This window comes from Panthera pardus, unplaced genomic scaffold, assembly GCF_024362965.1.
Source record: "Panthera pardus isolate Hobbes unplaced genomic scaffold, ASM2436296v1 HiC_scaffold_16, whole genome shotgun sequence".
Classification (NCBI taxonomy): Eukaryota; Metazoa; Chordata; class Mammalia; order Carnivora; family Felidae; genus Panthera; species Panthera pardus.
In genome coordinates this window covers 152203431-152228079 of record NW_026526721.1, presented here as the reverse complement: position 1 = coordinate 152228079, position 24649 = coordinate 152203431, and the positions used below count along the sequence as shown (strand labels likewise).

The 24649-nt window shown below is 40.2% G+C and overlaps 1 protein-coding gene across 8 annotated transcripts in view; it reads left to right on the top strand.

Annotated features, from left to right (window-relative positions):
- GOLGA4 (golgin A4) overlaps nucleotides 1-24649 on the top strand; it is a 126937-nt gene that overhangs the window by 52983 nt on the left and 49305 nt on the right. For 7 of the 8 annotated variants that reach the window (XM_019418677.2, XM_053904014.1, XM_019418682.2 and 4 more), the window contains 8 exons: nucleotides 379-477; nucleotides 1025-1154; nucleotides 3073-3254; nucleotides 3545-3628; nucleotides 5742-5889; nucleotides 17531-17709; nucleotides 19852-19980; nucleotides 23330-23485. In XM_019418677.2, the coding sequence (XP_019274222.2) occupies nucleotides 379-477; nucleotides 1025-1154; nucleotides 3073-3254; nucleotides 3545-3628; nucleotides 5742-5889; nucleotides 17531-17709; nucleotides 19852-19980; nucleotides 23330-23485 (1107 nt within the window). The remainder of the gene's footprint in view (nucleotides 1-378; nucleotides 478-1024; nucleotides 1155-3072; nucleotides 3255-3544; nucleotides 3629-5741; nucleotides 5890-17530; nucleotides 17710-19851; nucleotides 19981-23329; nucleotides 23486-24649) is intronic. The other variant, XM_019418680.2, reaches the window with a different exon arrangement.

Below are 24649 nucleotides of genomic sequence, written 5' to 3'. Positions count from 1 at the left end.
TCTCTGTTTGGTAGAAAACAATGTAGTTTTAGGTCAAGTGCATCCAGAGAGCACAAGGAGTAAGATGTCTTAAAGTCGGATAAAGATTTTTTAGCTTAAATAATTATTTGTCCTCTCCACACTATTAACATCATAGAGCAGTCATTCCAGCTCTACAAATACACTTTCTTCTTGGACCTTCGTGGTTTTGAAGGAACAAAATTATCTGCTGGGAGAAATGCTAACGTTTTAGGCGCTGATTCTTCTCTAATTATTGTTGCTGATACTTTACCTTCAGAGAAACGCAAATCTGGATTATGTTTTTGAGCTTTGAAAACCTCAAGTTTGTATTTTTTTTGTTTTTTACCGAAAACTACTTTAAAGCTCTTTGTGTTCTAGGAGCTGCAGATGGATCAACAAGCGAAAAAACGTCTGCAGGAGGAGTTTGATGCATCTTTAGAGGAAAAAGATCAGCACATCAGTGTTCTCCAGACTCAGGTAAAAGATTACAAGAAAAAGTGTGTGGCGTTTGGATAGAGAAAAATGAAGGGAGTTTTGAGGCTCTAGATGTTACAAAATGGCCTTTTTTTCTTTTTTTTTGAGAGCGAGAGAGAGAGAGAGAGAGAGAGAGAGAGAGAGAGAGTGGAGAGTGTGTATGTGTGTGTGTGGGGGGTGCACATGTGTGAGCCAGAGAGGGGCAGTGGGGGAGAGAATCCCAAGCAGGCTCCATGCTCAGCACAGAGCCTGACATGGGGTCGATCCCAGGACCATGAGATCATGACCTGAGCTCAGCCACCAGGTGCCCCAAAATGGCCTATTTTTTTTTTTTTTTTTTTTAAATTTTTGAGAGAGAGTGAGCGAGTGAGCATGAGCGAGGGAGGGCACAGAGAGAGGGAGACGCAGAATCCAAAGTGGGCTCTGCACGGACAGCACTGACCCCATGTGGGTCTCGAACTCATGACCTGAGCTGAAGTTGGATGCTTAACCGACTGAGCCACCCAGGCGCCCCTATCATCTTATTTTCTAATGCACATTTCTTTTTTAGGTTTCTCTGCTGAAACAGCGGTTACGAAATGGGCCCATGAATGTTGATTTACCGAAACCGTGTCCTCAGATGGAACCACAGGCTGAAGGTGCCGCTAAAGAGAACACGGAGAGTGATATAGAGCCAGTAGGTAAGCTTCATCTTGTGAAAAAGTTAGTTTAGAAGCTAGGGGAGGATGTTGAGAGTTTCCGGGGCATGATGTGGGCTGAGATAGAAAAGTGTCCTCCTACGATTTCCAGAAAGATGCACGAGTGTTTGTTACTTTGGTTCTTTGTTTGTTGTGGTTATTTAGGAGAACGGAGCTAAGTCATTGTTTTAAGACTTGAAAGCCCGTGAGTAGCACCACGTTTTCGTTGTAATTAAAATTCACTCTAGCGCTCACTTCAGCAGCACATACACTAAAATTCATGATGTTACACTGTTTTATTGATAGTGGTAGCTAGATTTCGTAAAAACAGATCTATCCTGTTTAAGATAAGTGAATTTGTTCTTGTCACTGGCTATTTCATTTTTTAAGTAATACTGCTTAAATATTTCTGCATTCAAAGATATCTGTATTTGCTTTCTAATTAGAAAAGAGGGCATAGGGGCACTGGGTGGCTCAGGCAGTTAAGCGTCCAACTTCAGCTCAGGTCATGATCTCACAGTCCTTGAGTTCGAGCCCCGTGTCAGGCTCTGTGCTGACAGCTCGGAGCCTGGGGCCTGCCCGTGTCTCCTCTTCTCTCTGCCCCTTTCCCTCTCATTCTGTGTCTTTCTCTCTCTCTCTCAAAAATAAATAAACATTAAAAAAAGAAAAGAAAGAATAGTAAATTTTGTCTCACAATCCAGTTGTTGCCCTCCATACTCTTTGAGGCTTTAAGGTACATAGTCAGCAAAATCCCCACTTTTTATTTAGTAGGTCTTTCTCCCAAAGATGCTTATGACAAATCGTTAGTCCGGGCAGGGCCAGAGTTAGGTGCTGAACAGCCATCTGTGTGAGCAACCAGCCTATAAAGGGTCCTGAAATTCCCCTGTGAGTATGAAAACTTTACTCATAAACGTATGGGGAATGTAGAAAGCTGTACTTACCAGAACTCCTCTCAGGAACAGATGAGGATACATTAGAAAAATTTCTTATTAATCCCCTTGGGATGGGGGATACAGGAGTATGGATGCATAGGGGCACCTGTACCCCAATGTTTATAGCGGCACTCTCAACAATAGCCAAATTATGGAAAGAGCCTAAATGTCCATCAACTGATGAATGGATAAAGAAATTGTGGTTTATGTACACAATGGAATACTACGTGGCAATGAGAAAAAATGAAATATGGCCTTTTGTAGCAACATGGATGGAACTGGAGAGTGTGATGCTAAGTGAAATAAGCCATACAGAGAAAGACAGATACCATATGGTTTCACTCTTATGTGGATCCTGAGAAACATAACAGAAACCCATGGGGGAGGGGAAGGAAAAAAAAAAAAAAAGAGGTTAGAGTGGGAGAGAGCCAAAGCATTAGAGACTGTTAAAAACAGAACAAACTGAGGGTTGATGGGGGGTGGGAGGGAGGGCAGGGTGGGAGGGAGGGCAGGGTGGGTGATGGGTATTGAGGAGGGCACCTTTTGGGATGAGCACTGGGTGTTGTATGGAAACCAATTTGACAGTAAATTTCATATATTAAAAAAAAAAAAAAAAAAAATCCCCTTGGGATGGGAGCCAGGACACAGAGGGCACTTTTGAATAACAAAAGACGGTCATCCAACTGTCTTTCAAGGAGGGTGGACTCTGGCAAGTTAGTTAACTACTGGGTGTTTTGTGCCCTTTGGGGTGGGGTTGTACCATAGGTCCGGTGAATGCACTGCCCTGCTTCTTCAGATACAGGCCGTACAAATAGTGACTGAGCAGAGGCTGCGAGGGGTAGTAGGCCTCTCTTCTCCGTCCGGCTCAGAGGACAGCAGAGCGTAGGGTGAGAGTGCACCCCTGTGTACTAACAGAGGAACTGTTCCCAGAGAGCCCTTCTGTTCCTTACTGACTGCCCCTGCCCGTGCTGCTTTATTGATCGCCGTAGATGGAGCTTCTGCTAAAAGCCTGCAAGTACTTCAGCAGAGAGTTAAGCGGCAAGAGAATCTCCTGCAGCGTTGTAAGGCAACAATTCAGTCGCATAAGGAACAATGCGCACTGCTAACCAGTGAGAAAGACGCTCTGCAAGAACAGCTAGATGAGAGGCTTCAAGAACTAGAAAAGATGAAGGTAAAAGCTCAAATGAGTTTGGCTTGATGTAACCCTGTAAAGCTAGATCCACCGGCCCCAGCGTGGCCCGCATCGCCCTCTCCTGCAAAGCCCTTCCCTTCTTCCGTGCACAGTACAGAGAGGACTCCCAGTTGCCCTGGGATTTGTAGCATTGACCGTCCTTTCCCGACGTCCTGTGCGCCGTTGCTCTTACTGGGCTGACAAGTATCCAAATTAGACAGAATGTGTAGAGTTCTCATGTGAGGAGAAGCTTTCTTAGAGATGGAAATGAATTTTTAAAATTTTTTTAGGAGCTTCATATGGCTGAGAAGACTAAACTTATCACTCAGTTGCGTGATGCAAAGAACTTAATTGAACAGCTTGAACAAGATAAGGTAAACCAATAAACCTTATGATACTAAAAGTTTTCAGGGGGCCCCAGAATTCACTTTGGAAGCAGGTAGAAGCATTCAGGCATATGCTTTCCAAAGTTATTACAGCTGCTTCCCTGAAACATCTTTTTGTTGTAATTTTGAAATTTAAATAACTGTTAGCATTAGTTGTATATCATGTGAAGCCGATTCTCTGTCATTTTTTGATTCCGGTAAGCGTTTTGATTTATAGATTAGCGTAACTATTGCAAAATAAATCTAGTTATAGTACCTAAGTACTTTTCAGAGAAACGTTGAATTTTTTTTATAGGTAAGACATTACTGAAAGTGAATGATGTTAAGTATTGTCTTCAAATATAACGGAAACAGATTAATCTCTCAGATAAATTGCCTTAAGTAAAGAAGTGGTAGTGTGTGTATTAGTATGAACGGAAGTTTGGGCCAACAAATTTTAGGATGTACAGGTGAGATTGGCAGTTTACAGAGGGAGTAGCAGCTGTGGCCATGGCAGCAAAGACAACTGAAAATTCATGGGTGAATCCTTTCCCCCCAGGTCTTTCAGCCCCAAGTTCTTGGTTTCTTTTTCTAAAGCAGCTCCCAGTTGGTTCACGTTGTCCACCATTTTCTTTAATATGCTACATTATAGCTATAGTATTTAAGGTGACCAGGCAATTAAGAACATGTCAGAGCTGTTTACTTTTGAAACGTGTTAGCAATCTTTTCATTCTCCGATGTCACTTTGCTAGATTCAACTCTGTCCACTTCATGAAGGCCCACCTTAAAAAAAGCGAACCCACCACCCAGCTTCAACAGTTGACATCTCTGGGCTCATCTTGTTTTGCCTGCACATGTCTAGCCCTTATTATCCTCAACCCAGAATTTACTTTGTTGTACAGCAAATCCAAGAAGTCTCGTAATTTCTTCCCTAAGTATTTTGATGTATTTTTAAAACAAAAGACTCTTTTTATTTCTATAAAAATATAACTACATTTTCATGTTTACCGTCTAAAAATGTAATAATTCCTTAATACCACCACCTATCTGGTTTCAGATTTTGCCTTTTGTCTCATACTTTTTCCCCCTTCTCTGTGAGTCAAGATCTAAGTAAGTTTCTTTCATTGCAGTTGGTTGACATGTGACTCTTAAGACTTCTTTTAATCAGTAGGTTCCATTGCCCGTCCCTCCCGCCCCGTGTCTCTTTTTCTCCATTGTGATTTGGTTTTTGAAGAAACTGAAGGTTGACGATCTTGTTTTGAAATTTTGTATAATCCCCATTCACCTGGTTTGTATCTGTCCATTAATATCAGCCATCCGGAAGAGTCACAGCGTAAACCGAGGTTTGACAAACCCCACAAGTAAAGTCATAATCTTAAGATCATGAAATAGCTGTCCCCAGATCTTATTTTTCAGGAGACAAGTTGAACCACCCTGTTTTTTGTTAGCCGCAAATGACTGATTCAGTGTATAATATATAATGTATAATACATAATATCCCTTTTCCCCTTAGTGACCTTCATTTCATGTGTAGATTATCCAGAGAGCGGGAGGACAGTAGCAGTTAGCAAATTGGAGGAGTTGGGGTGGCACCAGAGATTGGCACAAGAGAAAAGAGAAAAAGCAGGCAGACTACCACAGTCTTGGCCCATCATTGTGGCAGCAGTAACCTTCCGCCTTCAGTGGCCTCTGAGGCTCTCCCCGTGTTCCAGCACAGATCGATAACCGTAGTTCATGGTAGCCCTGAGCCAAGTACAAAAGGCTGTATTGTGTTCATTATAAACTAGTTACTGAGATAGGGAACATTGGCGCAAACACTTATAGGAAGATTATAAATCTTTTAACTAAAATGTGTTTTTAACACTCAAAAGTTTGAACTTACTATTAAAATAATTTTTCATATTAACAAATACCCTGATCTGCCAGGTAACCAGAGTTGTTATAGTATATAGTGTAGTATAGAGCACAGAGCACACACTTCAGTTTGTGAAATACTAAAATCGTTCTTATGCTCTACTTAGTACGAAATACTAGGTTTTCTGCCTTTTAAGTGAGTTTGATATGTGCTATCGATGATGCAGCTTTGTTAGGCAAACACTTCAGTGTCTGCACTTCTGTTTAGGGAATGGTAATAGCAGAGACGAAACGTCAGATGCACGAAACCCTGGAAATGAAAGAAGAAGAAATTGCTCAACTTCGTAGTCGCATCAAACAGATGACTACCCAGGGAGAGGAGTTACGGGAACAGAAAGAAAAGTCCGAAAGAGCTGGTAAGAACTCAGGGGTTATTTGTTTGACGTTAGAACTCAAAAGTCATGTAAAGTGATCGACCAAACAACATTGAGAGAAACTAGTTAACTTTTGATATTGATACAGAGATTCTGTATAGATACCGAACTGTTCCTTAGAGGAGGGAGGGGCTGGTGGACTGCAGCCTGTGGGTGGAATCCAGCCCACGGATGGCCCATTTGTAGGACTCTCAAGCTTAGAATGCTTTCTACATTTTTCTATAGTTAGAAAAAGGAAGAATATGTGACAGACACCACGCGTGGCCCGCCAAGCCTAAAATGGTTATCGTTTGGCCCTTTTATAGAAACGTTTGCTGGCTCCTGCCTCGGCGTATCAAACTTCAGGTTGACAATTTTGGAACTCCCCAAGTAGGCACAGCGGTACACAGCAAACAATTGCTGCCCTACAGATGCTCTAGGGTAAACAAAGAGCTTAAGATAGAGTATAGAAAAAAGTCTAAGATAAGCCTCTACACATAGCAGAGTTAGTTTTGTCACAACAAACGGAGGCCGTGAAAGTGTAGAGACCAGCATAGTATTCCACAAGGTGCGATGCTGAGTCACGTGAAGAAAGAGAGGAGAGAGCAGAGTGAACGAGCACTTCGGGTTCGTGAGGGTGTGAGTGTTGAGTTGGGCCTCCAGGAATGAATAGAAGGGGCCTAGGCGGAGAGGTGGGGGCAGCACACATTTCAGTTACTACAAGGTCAGCGGCAGGCACGGTGAGTCGAGTGGGTGTGTGAATCGGCGGCAAACAGTTCTTGCTCGAGTGGGAAACGAAGTTGGATTGTGAAAGAACGGACTGTTAAAATCTTGAAAGGTGAGTAGCTCAGCGTAGACTGTGGTGCACAAGGCAACAAGAAACCGGTCGTGGGAAAGCATACTGTGATGGAAGCTAGTGTTTTATACTGAAAAGAAATGAGGTGGGAAGTCAGACTTAAAAAAGCAAAGGCAGAAATCTGGGCGTGAAGGACTGAGAACTTGGGCCACCTTGGCTGGGATGGGTCTGAAAGAGAGAGGAAGAGTAGAACCTGCCAAATCTGGTGTGTGATCGACTTTCAGGGGCAGCAAAACAGCAGAAATCTAAGATGACTCCAAGGTTTGAAGCTGGGGAGACTGAATGAAAAGTGAGAAGTCAGAATAGGAAATCTAACCGGGGAATTTGAGGAATGGAGTAAAAGGAGGGGTTTGCTTGGATACTTTGAATTTTCTCAGCCATGAGCTTTCCAAATGAAAGTGACTTACAGGAATTTGGAAAAAGACACTAGGGCATTTTTCAGGAGTCCGTAGCCTAAGGTTGAAGCCTGTGGTGAAGTCTGTGGGAGAGAGAGGCTGGTCTCTCCGAAGGGTTGAGTTTTGCCGCGGTACGAGCAGTGGGGTTGATGTGTGTTAGCACAGCCGTGGCTGCTACTATGACTGTTGGCCAACATTTAGTTTTTCTTAGGCAAGGCTCTTATAAATGCTTGGCTTGTATTTTCTCGGGTGTGTACATGCATTCAATCCCCTCAGTTTCTTTGAAGTAGGTACTATTATTACAAATAGGAAAACCCACGATCGCGGAAGTTAAGTAGTTTGCCTACATTCACGCACGAGAGAGTGAGTGTGTAGTAGGTTTTGAATCCACTCGTTTTGAGTCCAGAGTCTGTGCTCTGAACCGTAGAAATCTAGAGTCTGGCAGAGAGAAATAAGCGAGAGGGAAAAAAGTTACACAAGAAGTCACAGGAATTGTGGATAGTTGTGCTTTTGGGGGAATATAAAAACCATTTGCAGAAGTGAGAGAGAGGTGGGTTGAAGATTTTAAGAAAGGTCTCCAACTTTGGTGAGGATTTGACTCCCAGGATGCAGTTTCAAAAATGATTTTAGAAACCAGGTTATAAAATTTAAGGAGGGAAATGAATTGGATGAGAGAGCTATTTGGTTGACACCAGATGTGCTCATAAATATCTCTTTGAAGTGTTTTATTGGTAAGTATCTGGGGAATTTAGTTAATGAATTTGTTCCCAGTAAACCCAAGAAAATATCCCTTCAGAGAGCATTAATTGACAGCAACTGTCAGAATACAATCTCTGAAAAATTACCGGAAGCAGTTTGAGGGTTGTGAGACATTGTTAAACAGGTTTGCTTTCAGTGAATAAAAAACCAAATGTATGGTCTCAGTTTCTCATAGCAAGCCTTACCATTTTCAGGACTGCTTTTGTTGACTAATGTAACCAGTCAAGAGAAAATAATACTGTTTAGGGGGTTATTATTTTTTTTTTTTAAATTGGAGTGTATCTTGGGAGGAGGTAGAAACCCATGACCCAGTATCAAGTTGAAAGAGGTGCGTGACAGAAAGGTAGACAAAATATATAGTTAATTCACCTGTAGGGCTAACATTTCGCAGGCTCCTATTCCAGTCAGTTCATCAGTTAGCATAGCCTTCCTTTTCTTGCTTCTTCAGAACATGGTTGTATTTTGTCTTTAAATGGCATTTTCATAAAACTGTATTTTGTGTAAATATTTCATAGCTTATAGGTTGAGAAACTTTTCTGTTTCTGTTACTGTAAAAATATCAAAACTTAATAAGTGCTTAAAGAGGGAATTATGATTTAAAGTTATTTAATAGAGACATTAACTTTGGAAAGTCTTTGGATCACTTTGTTGTAAGTGTTTTTATAGATATTTTAAAAATTATATTTGTAGTCCCAATTATTGGACTGTGACAGAAAGTTGTAACAGACTCATTCTGCATCGAAGATACTGCCTTTTCAATCTATAATGAAAGCTGGTTTTGCACAAGTGCCTTTCATCTACTGATCTTGAGTCTGAACAGAACTGTTGAAATGTAAAACAGTGTTTAGTTCAAATATAAAATGCCTCTGCCAATTGACAGAAGAATTCCAGTTTAGTGCTGAGAGTAGGAAAAGGTGTTTGTAAAGGAAGTAGAGGTTCCATATGGTCTGTGAACATTATCTGGCACTTGGAGAAGTCTCTTCCTCTGTGAAATATTTGTCTTTCTCTTTCTTGAATTTAAAATTCAAAGGCTAAACACATAAAAGCTGGCCATGGGAAAGAAGCATTAACGGCATTAATTAACATCGTTAAAGCTTGTAGTTGTTAAAGATTTTTAGAAGTAAATTCGTCTACATAAAACAATTATAAGAGAATATAAACTCTCCTAATGCATTTTTAACCGTAAAAAATTTAACTGTATTTAGTAATTCTTGGCATGTGGCCATCAGGAGACAATAGTTTATTTTTTTGGCTCACTTATTTTGGAGTTAAGAATCAGCTCAAGTGCATTTCCCGCTACTTTTCTTGGAAAACAATCTATTGCACGAGTTCTAATAGTTTTTCTAAATGAGCTGTGATGCCTCCCATATGTTAGAGGACAAGGAAATCGGCATGGCTTTGATTTTAAAAAGAACAGTTCTATCCTAAAAGGCTGAAACTATGTGAATGTGGTGATCTGTCTCCTTTACAGTATATGCTGTATCAACCTGTATTACTTACTGTCCTCCCTAGGGGAGAGGAAGCTGGGCATGGTTTTTGACGTATGGTACTATAGCACTCTTGTTTTGTTAAAATTATTTATTTTAGTGGATAAAGAAAACCAAAGCCAAATCTATTTGTTAGAAGCATTTTGCTACAATTGTTGATACTGTTCCTTTCTAGCTGTAACTTAAGAACAGATGGCTGTATCTTCAAGTAACCAGGTTTTAAACTTAGAGAAGTCTGGTGATTGAGCTTTAGTTGCATAATGCCGTATTTTAGATGCTAGGTCTTATCACTAATTGCTAGAATATTATCGATTCAGCGCAACACCAGTGCAGAATGTTACTGCTGCTTAAGTTCACACTAGGTTTTGGCTGTTCTGTATGTGTGCATGTGTATGTTTTAAGTGTGGGCGGGGTGGGGGGAGGTAGCTGGCTAGTTATTAATACAGTGTGTTACAAAAACATTGGAAAATAGAGAAAATGTAAGCACGTCGCTGTTGTTTCAATACACTTCCATTTAGTCTTTTCTCCAATCCTTATTTTTATATTATTGTAATCATATTATACATATAATTTTATATGCTCCCTTTTTTCCATTTAGCATTATATTAGGAGTACTCTTACGTGTTGCTAAAATACTAACATATTTTAATGGCTGTGTCAGAATGCATGTACGTCATTTACTTAACCATTTCTCTCTTGATCAACATCTGAGTTATTTTATATTTTTGCTGTTATGAATAATACTGTAACAACTCTGTGATACAGCTTATTCCATCTTTGAATTTTTTCTCAGGATAAATTCTTACCCATAGACTTCTAGTCTTTTTTGTAAGTTACCTTTATGGATTTAAATATAGCCACTACAAAAAATCCACACCACAGTGTTAACTGCCCCCCTCCCCCTCCCCCTTAAAATGTTCTTGCCTATAGTTACGTAAAATGAATAAAATATTCTGTTTGGATTAGGAAAGTTTCCAGAGTGCTTTCCAGAATATCTTTTGTAAACCTTGTTTCCCTTTCATTTACCCCGTCTTTGCCTAAGTCATGTGTTTTATATGATTGGCTGCATTTAAACACTTAGATTAACTCATAACATTCTTTGCTTTTTTATTGCCATGTTGTGTTTGTGCAGGAAATAAGTTTTTTATTCATTTGTGTGGTATAGGCCTGGTGTCAGATATTCAGTGGAATATATTTATTTGACATTCGAAGGACCCTCTTAATAGAGTTCATGTATTTCAATCATATGTAAGATTTATTCATATTTATATAATAAGCGAAAATCACATGTGTATTTAAGTGCTTTGTTAGTTGCTGATAATTTATGTAACACAGTTTTCTTGGAGTCTTAAGTCTCACAAAACATCTTATTTTTGTGCATCCACACATGCCAATAAGTGAATCATGGTGCCTTTCCCAAGCCTTGTATGAACAGGACTGGGGTAAGGGCTGATTTTTTTTTCTTATCATGGGTACTTAGAAAAAGCTTTATCAAGAAAATTCCATGTTTCTCAGGCAAAAAAGTATGAATCAAAGTAGAGTTTAAATCTGTCATGTTCGATAAGTAATATGTACCTATTTTGGCACTAAATGTATACCTGGCGGAAAAATTTATTATTTTAAATGGAATTAGATTTTCATTCATTATAGGTGGTTTATTTAATAGCCATATATTCATGGTACTTGATATATTTCTACAACAGTAGCTGTGCATCCTTATATTTCCATAGTCTTGTCATCTTGCACTTCTGTCCCTGGCAATGTCACTGTTACTGGAAAGCATCGGGAACACATTTCTTTGCTACAGAATCGTATTTTCATTCCTTCTTTTTTATCTGAGTGTAGTTGACGCACAATATTACATCAGTTTCAGATGTATGACCTAATGATTGGACAAAACTATACATTATGCTGTGCTCACAAGTGTAGCTCCCCATCTGTTCTCACACAGTGCTGTTACAGTACCCCTGACTGTCAATCATACTTTTGATTTAATTAATTTTACTTGTCTTTAGTTACATTTTTCAAGATTAGCCTGGTGTTGTCAAGGTATAGATAAGTTGCATGGTTGATGTAAGGATTGCATGAACATTTGGATAGATCTGTAAAATTAAAAAAATTTTTCAAAGTCAGGGCATGGTCCGTCTATAGAGCGAACCTTGTTATGTATTTTGGAAAGTGGCTTAAAGAGTAGATTTCCATTGCAAAGGTGATCTTACATTTCTGGAGGCCCCAATTTGTATATGTGTTGTACTATCTGGGTCATACCACTGGGTGGTAGTATTCTTCTCTTTTACATAAGCTCTAGACAAGTGGTTTTCAAACTTCTTCATCTCGGGAACCTCTTTACACTGTTAAAACTTACTGAGGATGCCAAAGAGCTTTTGTTTATGTGGGTTACGTGTAACGATATTCGCTGTATTAGAAATTCAGACTAGGAAATGAAAACATTTCTTAGTGCATTTAAAAATACCAATTATAAACCTGTTACATATTGGCCTAAATGCTTTTATAAAAATTACTAATATTTTTTAAAACAAAATTTAGTGTGAAGAGTGGTCTTGTTTTACATTTTTTCTTATCTCATTGTTCGGCTTATAATAAGCGGATTTTCATGCCTATTTCTGTATTCAATCTGTTGTGATATGTTATTTTGGTTGAAATATATGAGGACAATCTGCCATTATACAGCTATGCAGATACGTATTTGGAAAACAGACGACCTCTGAAAGGGTCTCAGGACCCTTGGATCTTTGTACCACACCTTGAAAACTGCTAGTCTATACTTCTGCTTTTGTTCACAAAAGAGCCTTGACGGTGGGTTGGAAGTCTGATAAAATTCTCTTTATTGCTTTCTGTTAGCTTGCATTTCATTCATTTTGTAGTATTGCCTGTTTTTTTTTGTTTTTGTTTTTGTTTTTGTTTTTTGTTCAATAACCTGAATTTCAGCAGTTCTTTTGCTGGGAGAGAGACACAGGCACTGGCTTACTTATTCACTCTTGATGGTATCAGTCAGCTTCTTAGGGTCAACAGTTAATCTGCAGCTTGGCAGCCTTTCCCCACCTGTGCATCTGTGCTTATTCCCTGCAGAGGGAGTAGAGATGGGCCTTCTCTTCCTTCGGTAGAGCGTCCTCTGGGATAGAACCACGAACAGGAGCACTACCTCGATCTCGGCGTTCTGGCAATTGTTATTGCGATTGGTCAGGAGTTTGAGGATGAGGAGAGGCAGAGGTGGTGAAGTGCCAAATGTTACATTCCTCCTCGCTTCGCCCAAGGTTTATTCCCCAGTCCCTTTACTCCTTCAGCCGCCTTTTCGTCAAAGAGGGTCTTTTTGACACCCAGTGCCTACTAGCTACTAGCCAGTAAATGTTTGATGAGTGAATGGTTGGATGATTGATCAGCTAGAGGTGACCAGCCTTTCTCACTTAAATTTAACTGCCGGCGAGCATTTGTCTGTTTTTGGAATCCCCGTGGATGTCAGTGAAACTCGTCTGAAGTGGAAGGCGAGGAACCTGGTCATACAGTTATGGCCTCCCCTGGCATTTTACTTTTGACAGAGGACCCTTCTTAAGGTTTATTAAATTTTTGCCTAGAAACATTTTCAAAGTTTTGTTTTTTTTTTTTAAATTGAATACCAAGTGCCTGAGATACATTGAATTTTGCTTTGGAAGAACACCGCGTGTTCTTGCAACATGTGGCAGCAGCCTGTGCTTCGCCTTCCCGTTGTCGTGTGCTGTGACCGTGGTTTTCCTGCGCACTCTTGCATGTTGGCGGAGGACTTGTCAGCGGTGGCTGATGCACGCTTTCTTTCTCCCCGCTCGCTTATCCTTTGTTGGCGACTAGAAGGTAAATTATGTAGACATTCAGAACATACTTCTTCAGTACTCACGTTAAAATCCTAGCATAGTTTCCTTTTGGGAAGAGTGGGAAATTCATCTTTAGAGTGTTACCAGCTGTGGACACCACTTTTCTGCATCCGACGGTAATAAGATCAGAAGGTGAGACATTTCTGGTTAGTAAGCAAACTCTCAGTATAGCCTCCTTCAACGTCGAGATGATGGGACTCCTTGTTGGAGGCACACTTCCTGCGAGGAAGCGGCTTCATTGGTGGTACGGGGTAGAATCCAGATGGATTTGCAGTATGACAACCCCCCCCCCCCCTTTTTCTGGATACTTACTAACATTTCCATAGAGCAGAGTGGAGATGGAACACGGCTGAGTTTTTGTGTGCCTCTCAGAAGTATAACATAACTATGTTTTGTTGAGAGTTAGAAGCCATCAGTAATTGACTGATTCGGAAATTCTGGTGTAGTAAGATGCATTATTGTCCAACTGAGCTGGATCAATGTCAGGAGTCTTAAAGAGTTTTTAAAAATAATGCAAGGTGAGGATTATTCCTTAAATAAAATTTGAAAGTTCTGGCACCAAGCTTTATATATTCAAGTTGATTTATCATCTGAGGGGAAAGTTGGATGCCTTAGTTTTTGCATTTGAATGAGAATGTTGAATTAAAAAATTTCGAAGATTTCTTTCTAGGTATAAAATTATGTGGTTCTCTGACATGGTAGCAGAAAGTGGGAGATAAAAAGAACTGTGGAACCGGATCTATCCTATTATTTATTTATTTATTAAAAAAAATTTTTTTTAATGTTTGTTTATTTTTGAGACAGAGAGAGACAGAGCGCAGGTGGGGGAGGGGCAGAGAGAGAGGGAGACACAGAATCTGAAACAGGCTCCAGGCTCTGAGCTGTCAGCACAGAGCCCGATGCGGGGCTGGAACCCATGAGATCATGAGATCATGACCTGAGCCGAAGTCGGACGCTTAACCGACTGAGCCACCCAGGCGCCCCGAGATCTATCCTATTTTAATCATTGTATGATGCATAATCAAGTGACTTAGGAAAATGATTTCAGTGGATGAAACACTAAAATTAGAATGTAATAGAGGAGAATATTCTAAATTTTACTGAGTGTGGTTAGAAAACTGAATTATTGGAAAATTATTTCTGAATAGGAACTTTGTGACATACATTTTTTGTTGTTTCCAAAGGTGAGAGCACGACATCTATTTTTGTAGTGTGCTGGATTCTGGAATTTTAAGAATGAAACTGAGGAAAATTCACTTGGTATTGCCTATATACAGTTTTGTTTTATTTTGCTTAATCAGGACAAGTTTTTCATTTAAAACTTGATTTGTTGGACGAATATCAAAACTACCTTCAGGTTTTCCAGAGCCTGATTTCAGAGATTTCTGTAAAGTGCTTAGAAATGCCAGGATACTATTTGACATGCTGAATAATAGTGGTAATGGAACGATGCTGGTGACATCCAAGCATTAAAAAAATTCTTTTTCCGTTTTTTTTCTTTCCCAGATTTAAACCATCAGCACAAACTGAGCAGTAAGCACTTTATTATAGAATTTCTTTCCCATAATTGATCACTTGACTTTAGGAAACTGGTTCTTAAGAAATTAGGAAACTAATTTTGTGTTAGTAACAAGAGATATTTCTTGATGCTTGATGCTAACATTTACTATAGTAAAAGAACATCTAAAGAAAACAAAAACAACATTCTCCTTTGAATATTTTGTTTTCCAACATATTTATACCTGAGAATCTTGGAGTTTGCAGGCAAATACCGGTAAAGTTAGAGCAGGAATCTTTAAAATTTTTTTTGAAATGTTTTTATTTATTTTTGAGAGAGAGAGAGAGAGAATGAGACTGAGCAAGAGCAGGGGAGGGGCAGAGAGAGAGGGAGACACAGAATCCAAAGCAGGATCCAGGCTCTGAGCTGTCAGCTCAGAGCCCGACGCGGGGCTCAAACTCACGGACCGTGAGATCATGACCTGAGCCGAAGTCGGCCGCTTAACCGACGGAGCCACCCAGGCACCCCCATGAGCAGGAATCTTTAAAAAAGGATGTCAGCTAATTAATAACCTTCTGAAATTTAAAGCATCAGTTTTTTACGTTGGGCATATAAAATGAACAAATTGGACAGGTTTAAAACATTTTTTTAATTAAAAAAATTTTTAAGTTTATTTATTTATTTTGAGAAAGAAAGAGAGTGAGCATGAATGGAGTAGGGACAGAGAGAGAAGGAGAGAGAATTCCAAGTAGGTTCTGCACTGTCAATGCAGAGCCTGACACGGGACTTGAACTCACAAATGGTGAGATCATGACTTGAGCCGAGATCAAGAATTGGACGCTTAACTGACTGAGCCACCCAGGCACCCCTGAACAGGTTTTTTTTTTTTTTTTTTTTTTAAATCAAGGTATATGGTTGCTAGAGAAGTTATTTTTTTAAATGTTGAGCAAAGTAAGTTGTGTTTCCCAGTTGTTACTAGAGTACAGCCTTTCTTATGCCTTTTTTTTTTTTTTTTTTTTTTTTTTTTACTAATGCAACTTACCATTAAGAAAATGCTGTAGAACAGATATTTGTCTTCAGGTATGAAATTCCTCTGCCCAAACCACTGTCTGTTAAGGTGAAGCCAAGTTGTGGTTAGTAAATGGGCTTTTTGTTTTTGAGATGCCATAGGTTAAAGTTGCACATTTCTTATACCACTGAGGGTAAAAATACTATAAATATTAATGAACTGCCTCTCCTCTGGACATAGGTTTCTTGATAGCATTAAAAACCCATCCGGAAAATTTGTGTTTTATTTTTAGTCCATCTCTGTGGTGAAGGGAGCCTGGTGTCTTCTGTGAGGACTAAAGAAAATAATCTAGGATGATAATAGCAGTTCCCACTGCTATTTTTTTTTTTTTAATGTTTATTTATTTTTAAGAGACAGAGAGACAGAGTGTGAGCAGGGAAGGGGCAGAGAGAGAGGGAGACACAGAATCCGAAGCAGGCTCCAGGCTCTGAGCTGTCAGCACAGAGCCTGACGCGGGGCTCGAACTCACGGACCGCGAGATCGTGACCTGAGCCAAAGTCGGACGCTCAACTGACTGAGCCACCCAGGCGCCCCCCCACTGCTATTTTGATAGCATATCATTATGCCGGTAGAGAGAAAGAGAAACACGTACAATGCACACATGCACACACATACTTGTGCACAGATACATCTACACACAAGCACACGCACACATTCTCAGTGCCGAGTTACCCAGTAGTTGTACCCACCCTATCTGGTTTTGTTGGAAGCCGGGTGAGCTATTGGCCTCCTTAAAGATAATACTACTGTATCCTAGATGATTGTTTTTGCAGGGCCTGAATTCTTCTCTCACACAAGGACACCCTGCTGGTAGAGCCGTTTTTGTTTTTTTTTTTTTTAAGTTTATTTATTTATTTTGAGAGCGAGAGGAGGAGCGCATAAGTGAGGGAGGAGCAGAGAGAGGGGGAGAGAAAGAATCCCAAGCAGGCTCCACGCTGTGAGCACAGAGCCTGACGCAGGGCTCAGCCTCACGAACCGTGAGATCACGACCTGAGCCGAAATCAAGAGTCGGAAGCTTAACCCCACTGAGCCACCCAGGTGCCCCTAGCAGTGCCTTTCTATATACAGTTGAATCAGTAAAGGTTTCTTTCTAGTCAGCGGCCTTAGTTTGAAGCTTGTACAAAGGGTATGTCATTATACATCGTTTAAATATGTGATTCAGCTGGTAAATGGTAAAACAAAAACCAGAAAACTCTGCTCTTTTATTACATGGTTAAGAGGTTTGTAAAAATAGGATCAGTCAAAGGATAATTTTTCCATTCTTAAAAATGTCCTTGTGAGTATATAATAATATTACCTACTTATTGACAATAGGTAAGAACTCCATAGCAAACAAGAAAGCAGTTGAAATTACATCATACAGAAGGAGGAGCAAGTCTTCATTTCTTTGCATTTGCTATCCGTAAGGACACTTGTAGGCAGAAAGTGTGGGGGACCATTACGAATTTAATTTTTTCCCAAACTCCTGAGTTTAAGTTCATATAAGTAGTCTTAAGATCTGAATCCAGAATTCAGTGACAAGCTGATTTCAGGAACTGGACACTTCTTGCGGCTTTGTGGAACGGCTCAGAAATATCTCTTGGCTTAAAACAAAAATGAGTATTTTAACCTGTCTTGCTACTGCTGCTCATAGTTCCCATAAATTGGATATGAAACACTTTAGCTCAATGATGGTATTTCTTGAGATACTTGTTTTCTGCTGTTTTCCTTATAGCTTTTGAGGAACTTGAAAAAGCCTTGAGTACAGCCCAAAAAACAGAAGAAGCACGGAGAAAAATGAAGGCAGAAATGGATGAACAAATAAAAGCTATTGAAAAAGTGAGGGAGGAGGAACGCACCATTCTACAGAACGAATTAAGTCGGGTGAAGCAGGAGGTTGTTGATGTGATGAAAGTAAGAATCATTCTAGATTGAAACAGGCTACAGCAATTTTGAAACTTAAAGTCTTATGCTTTTCCTACAATTTTTGACTGTAAAGAAGAATTAATTTATGTTTTAGACCTTGACCATTTTGTGAGTTCTGGATATAGGAAAAAAATCACTTTGATAGAGAAAAGAATTTATATCATTGTGGATATACTTTCCAGACGTAGTCTCTGCATATAATTTCTCTTTGCTGTTTTATAATCTCTTTTAAATTTTTTAACACAAAAGATAGTATGCTATATATACTGTTCTGTGCGTGTGTGTGTGTATACATGTATATATATACATGTATACACACACACCGCTTAATGTGTTCCATATCGTTGACAATTGGTAATGATGCCACGTTTGAGGTTTTGGTTTTTGTTATGCTGCATTTGTCTTAAAGACTGCTCAGGATTTCACCGTATGAATGTTTCATGATTTAATCCGCCTTCTGATTTTTTCATTTTCTGTTTTTTTTTCATTTTCTGCTGTTGCAATTGGTGAATATCCTTACTGTATTTGCTCACATGTATGTTTCTTTAGAATAGTTTCCTAGAAGTGGAATAGTAGGCAGAGATTACGTGTACTTTCAATTATTGCAGTTGCTACAAGCTCTATAGAGGACACTTTATACTCTCGCAAGTGATGTATTACCTCACAAGGATGGTGTTACTTTTTTTTTTTTTAATCTTTCCAAGATGAGGAGTTAAAAGAAAATGACATTGTAGTTTTAATGTGCTTATCTTTTTATCAGTATGATAAACGTTTTTTATTTTGAGAGAGCAGGCATGCACACGTGTGCAAGTGGTGGAGGGTCAGAGAGAGAGGGAGAGAGAATCCCAAGCAGGCTTCTCACTGTCAGTGTGGAGCCTGACGCAGGGCTCGAACTCATGAATTGTGAGATCGTGACCTGAGTCAAAATCAAGAGTCAGACGCTTCAGCACAGAGCCTGGAGGCTCTGTGCTCAACTGACTGAGCCACCCAGGCACCCCTGATAAACATGTTTTTATATATTTAAAAGGAATTGGTAGTTTTTTCTCTTTGAGTTGCTTGGTCAACTCTTTAACTCATTTTCCTTTTGGACAGTTGGTCTTACTGATTTGTGTAAGTTTTTTACGTATAGTAGGAATTAGTTCTTTGACTATACAGTGCATTTATCCAAATAATTTTTTTTCTCTCTCTCATTTTAATTGACTTTGTTTATCACTTATTTTTGCTTTGGGATTGGTCTTTTGTTGTTTTGTTGGCCATGTAGAGATTTTTCTATTTGGATTTTTGTTCTGCTTGTAAAAATACATTCTCACTGACATCAGTTAAAAATTCTACTTTTTTTGTGGCACGTATATGCTTTCATTTTTTATTGTTAAATCTTTGATCCAATTGGAATTTATTTGGTGTAAGGAGTGAGGTAGGGATCCAACTTGAATTTGTTTCCAGGTGACCATAATCCATGTTTTCCCTTTTGACATGACGTACTACTTTATTTCATCCTAAATTGTTGTGCTACATGTTGGTCTCTTTCTTGAATTCTCTGTGCTATTCCATTGCTTTTCCTGACTATATGCCAGTATTACACTGTTCTAATTACTCTGGTTTTATAATATGTTCTATTCTTTGGTAGCCTCCCCTTATTATGCTTATTTTTCAGAAGAGTGCTGGCTATTCTTGCATGTTTATTTTGTCCACCGGACCCCTCCACCCCCATTCTGTTGGTAGTTTTGTTCAGTTACATTACATTTTTAGATTTATTCAGGGAGGTTTGACCTTTTTGTAAGATTAAGTCTTCCTCTCCCAGAAAGAACAAGGCCAGTACTTTCTAATAAATAGTGTATTTACCGGAAAGCTAGATTGGTGCAGCCAGGGCAACTTGACCTCAGTGGAGTGCCCTCTCCTGTAAGAATGGCTCCTGCAGCAACAGCTCTCCTTGTCTCAAATGAGTGATACACTCTGTAGGCTTTTCTTTTTAACTATTGAGACTTTGGTCACTTTTGATTTCTGTGGGAAATACGTTTTGATTTTTTCCTCTTACACTGTTGTCTTGATGATTAAGTTGTAATAAAGGGTTACTTAGTTGTAGAATACATATTTTGGGAGTTTCACTTTAACTATTTGGCTGACCTTCAGAAACACGCAGAACAAATTGCTAAACTGCAGAAGCTTCACGAAAAGGAGTTGGCCAGAAAAGAGCAGGAACTGACCAAGAAGTTTCAGACCCAAGAAAGGCAATTTCAGGAGCAAATGAAAATAGCTCTCGTAAGTACCCGTTTTGTTTTTGTCATAGGTAAACTTTGTAGCTTTATAGAGTTCTCTCCTCACCCCTAACTTCTAGCTTGAAGTCAGACTACTGGCGGCCTTGACCTTTGAGTGCATAGAGAGGGTAGGATGTAGGCAGGAAAAAGGCTGTCACAGCTTGTTAACTTGGCATTGTGTGAAAATTGTATTAACCAACAAGCTTTCATTAGCCAGTTTGTTTGTGTATCATCCCTCTTACCCTGGCGGTAGGGTAGGCTGTGATGGTGGAGAAGTAAAGGGGACGGTCGGCTAAGTGAAGCTGTGAACCAGGGACTGCATAACTCAGGAAGAATGTCTAAAGACTCACCAGATTGAGTGTACCAGAGTTCAAAGCTCAGAAAGTTTTGTCTGAAATGCATTCTATTTTTATTTTATTTTAAGTTTATTTATTTATTTTGAGAGAGAGCGCACTGTGCACGCGCATGCACGGGAAGGACAGAGAGAGAGGGAGAGAGAGAATTCCAAGCAGACTGCACTGTTAGTGGGGCTTGTCTCATAAACTGTGAGATCGTGACCTGAGCTGAGATCAGGAGTCTGATGCTTAACCAACTGAGCTACCCAAGTGCCCCATGAAATGCATTTTAAAGGAGAAAAAATGAAAATGACCCAAGTAGTTTTCATTTTAAGTAGAATGGTTTCAGTAGTAATTTTCAATACATATGATTCTTATTAAAAAAATAAAATAAGAAACCACTGACCGAACTAACCAAAATAATATCCAGAAAAACAAAGATAAGGTTTTTGGGAATAGTATAATTTGAAGGTTTATAACAATTTTTTTTTTTTTTCCAAATTGTGAAAAGCCTTTTATATAAGTTACCATAAGCAGTATTAATGCCAAAAATGTACTTGATTGTCTTTATATGAAATTAGTACCCATTAGACAGTGTGTATAATTTAAAAACACTTTTAGTGCAGAAGGAAGAGAAATAACGTTTGTAATTTTAGTCTTCTTGCTGTCACACATTTGTGTTTTTTCACTCTCATCTGGATCTGGGGCTCTGAGAATTTCCAGCAGCAGTTGTTTTTGAACTGAGTCAGGGAGTTCTCTGATCTCTGGGGCAAACAGGCACATGGATTCACAGTTCTGTTGGCTGAGGTTAGGGAAAAGAACACATAATGGGCACATACTTGTATTCTTTCTTGGTCCAGAGAGGATCAACCAATCTATCTATTTAATTAATTATATTATTGCTGCTGTTGTTGTTGTTGTTAAGTACACTCTGTCCCCAATGTGGGGCTCGAACTCATGACCCCAAGATCAAGAGTCGCATGCTCTACTGACTGAGCCAGCCAGGTGCTCTAGTCCAGAAAGGATTTAAGGTAGTTTACAAGAATGCTTAGACTATAATAGGACAGCATAAATTTAAAATAGGGGCATGAAAATTAAGAACAAAGTGGGCATAAATGAAGCCAGGAATTGTTCTAAAATTTCCTGTCATAAAGATCTATGTGTTTTCATGCTGGAGTAATTGGCCTTTGGGGACGCTGAGACTTGAACATTGGCCTTGTTAAAAACTGCGTTCCAGGGGCGCCTGGGTGGCTCAGTCGGTTAAGCGGCCGACTTCGGCTCAGGTCATGATCTCGCGGTCCGTGAGTTTGAGCCCCGCGTCGGGCTCTGGGCTGATGGCTCGGAGCCTGGAGCCTGTTACAGATTCTGTGTCTCCCTCTCTCTGACCCTCCCCCGTTCATGCTCTGTCTCTCTGTCTCAAAAATAAATAAACGTTAAAAAAAAAATTAAAAAAAAACAAAACTGTGTTCCAGAACTGATATACTCAGATATAGTCTGAGTAGAGAGAGCAGGATGCAGATACATGTGAAGCACATGCGCGCACACCACACACACACGCGCGCGGGCGCGCTTCCTGCCTTCTACTCCCCTTTCTAGCTAGTTCTTCAAAGAAGTTAGCTTTGTGTTGCCAGCCAAAGTTCAACAGGCTGCTAAAATGTTCTCTTACTATTATTTTTTTGTGAAGTTTATTTATTTACTTTGAGAGAGAAAGAGAGAACAAGTCAGGGAGAGGCAGAGAGAGAAGGAGAGAGAGAATCTCAAGCAGGCTCCGTGCTGTCCATGCAGAGGAGGACAGGGGGGTTCAAACTCATTCACCCGGAGATGATGACCTGAGCCAAAACCAAGAGTCGGATGCTCAACTGACCGAGCTACCCAGACGCCCCTCCTCTTATTTTTATGGGCATAGAGAGATGCATTTAAAATGTAGCTTACATTAGACAGTATAGTATGTTTAAAATGTTAAAAAAAACTTTATAGATTTTTTTAAAGCTTATGTATTTATTTTGAGAGAGGGAGAGAGAGAGAGAGGGAGACAGAGAGGGAGAGAGAGGATATGAGCAGGGGAGGGACAGAGGGAGAGGGAGAGAGAATCCCAAGTTGGCTCTGCAGAGCCTGATGTGGGGATTGAACTCACAAACCATGAGCTCATGACCTGAGCTGAAGTCAAGAGTCAGACACTTACTACTGAGCCACCCGGGCACCCCTTAAGTGATGTTTTGAAATCGATTAGAAACTTATAGTTTCTTATCAGTCTGCTTGTAATATGGCACAGCATCTTTCCTTAAAGCAATGTTTCACCAGAGTGTAGTGAACTGAAAATATTGCTGCTGGCAACATGATCCCTGTGCAGTAGGTATGGATAAAGTATTCTTCAGTGGAATCCAAAGCCACTAAATGTTGAAAGTGCTGTCTAGAGCTTCTCTTTTCCAAACAGTAAACACTTTTTAATATGAATGTTGATAGGTAATAAGGACAAAGAAGAAGCTTTTCAGGATTGATGGGGTGGGTAGAACAGCTCAGGGAGGCTCTTACAGGTGCTTCCTTGATCTAATCCATTATTCACATGTAATCTTCTGATTTTGATTCGGTTTTCTACCTAGGGTTCCCTAATGAGGTGTTTCTCACAAATTATATAAGGCCACAACCTAGTTCCTCGGCCTGGAGTTGAAATAACCAAACTCTGGAGTACAGAGAAGAGGTAGTGACACTTTCGTGACCCTTCACATTGAGCCGTGTTTTGCAAAACCTTTTAAGTAGTGGAAAAATAGCAGACGTAGTGGGGTTACTGGAACAAAATTTTTCCTATCGATAGTAATTGTGGCAAATGTGGGCCAGACCACACTGGAAAAGCCACGGTGCTTTGTTTCTGCAGACTAGGGCACGGGAAGACAGAGGTGATGATATTGCCTACCTCACAAGGCTGGTGTGCAGATCAAATGAAACACGTGGTTCCTGTGGAAGTGCCTTGGGAATGCTGACGATTTATGTGGGTCTAAGGTGGTATTGTTTTTGGCACAGGAAAAAAGTCAATCAGAATATCTGAAGATCACCCAAGAAAAAGAACAGCAAGAATCTTTGGCCCTGGAAGAGTTAGAACTGCAGAAGAAAGCAATCCTCACGGAGAGTGAAAATAAACTTCGGGACCTTCAACAAGAAGCAGAGACTTATAGAACTGTAAGTCTGGGTAATGTTCCGGTTCCAGAGTTGTGGAATTATCTGCAGGGGGGAACTGTTGTTATCCCGCCAATCGATATGGAGTTGTCGAGAGCTTTTGTTTTACTGGGTGAGATTCACATGTACGTGCACCTCATTTTTAGATAATCAGAGCTTTTCCTGGGAGTGGCTTTAGTGTTCGCTGCATGCTGCTGCTGACTCTGCCTTTAACTGGCTGCGTCTGGCTGTGTTTCTGTCAGCCACTCACTCTGATTCTCTGCACTCAGGCTCTGTGGCATGTCTGTTCCGTTGCTTACTTGCCCTTGACCTTTAGGAAGTCGCCTCACTTTGCACGCAGCACTTGCTCTGGCACCTTCCTGCCGTGCTGTGTCCATCTCCTGCTATGTCCTGGACCTAATTCATTCTCTGTTTACATCGCAGTATAGGCACCCCAGTGCCCTGCTTTTAAAACAGTTAAGTTCTGGGGGTGCCTGGGTGGCTCAGTTGGTTAAGTGTCCGACTTTGCTCAGGTCACGATCTTGCAGTTCGTGGGTTTGAGCCCTGCTTCGGGCTCTGCACTGACAGTACGGAGCTTGCTTGGGATTCCCTCCACCTGTCCCACCCCTCCTCTGCTTGCTCCCTCTCTGTGTCTCAAAATAAACAAACATTGGGGCGCCTGGGTGGCTCAGTCAGTTATGCGTCCGACTTCCGCTCAGGTCCTGATCTCGCGAGGTTCGTGGGTTCGAGCCCTGCATCAGGCTCTGTGCTGACAGCTCGGAGCCTGGAGCCTGCTTCGGGTTCTGTGTCTCCCTCTCTCTGCCCCTTCCCCAGCTTGCTCTCTCGCTCTCTCGCTCTCTCTCTCTTGCTCTCTCTCTCTCTCTCTCAAAAATAAATAAACATTAAAAAAATTAAAAAAAACAATCATAGTCCATGCCTGGATGGTTGGACTGTGGAATATTTATTTATAAAACATTTAAGTTTTTCCTGGTTTTCCCATGTTAAACATAGTCCTATAGTCAATAAATTTATAGATATGTCCCCGAATGCACATTTTTAAGGCCCTCTGGCTCTTCCCACGGTAGTATATAAAAATGTATGACCTGCTTTAAATAAACTGACACATTATTTAGATTTTTTGCTCTGGTTTAGACAGTGAAAGAGTCACACTTTTTTCCCATAGTTCTA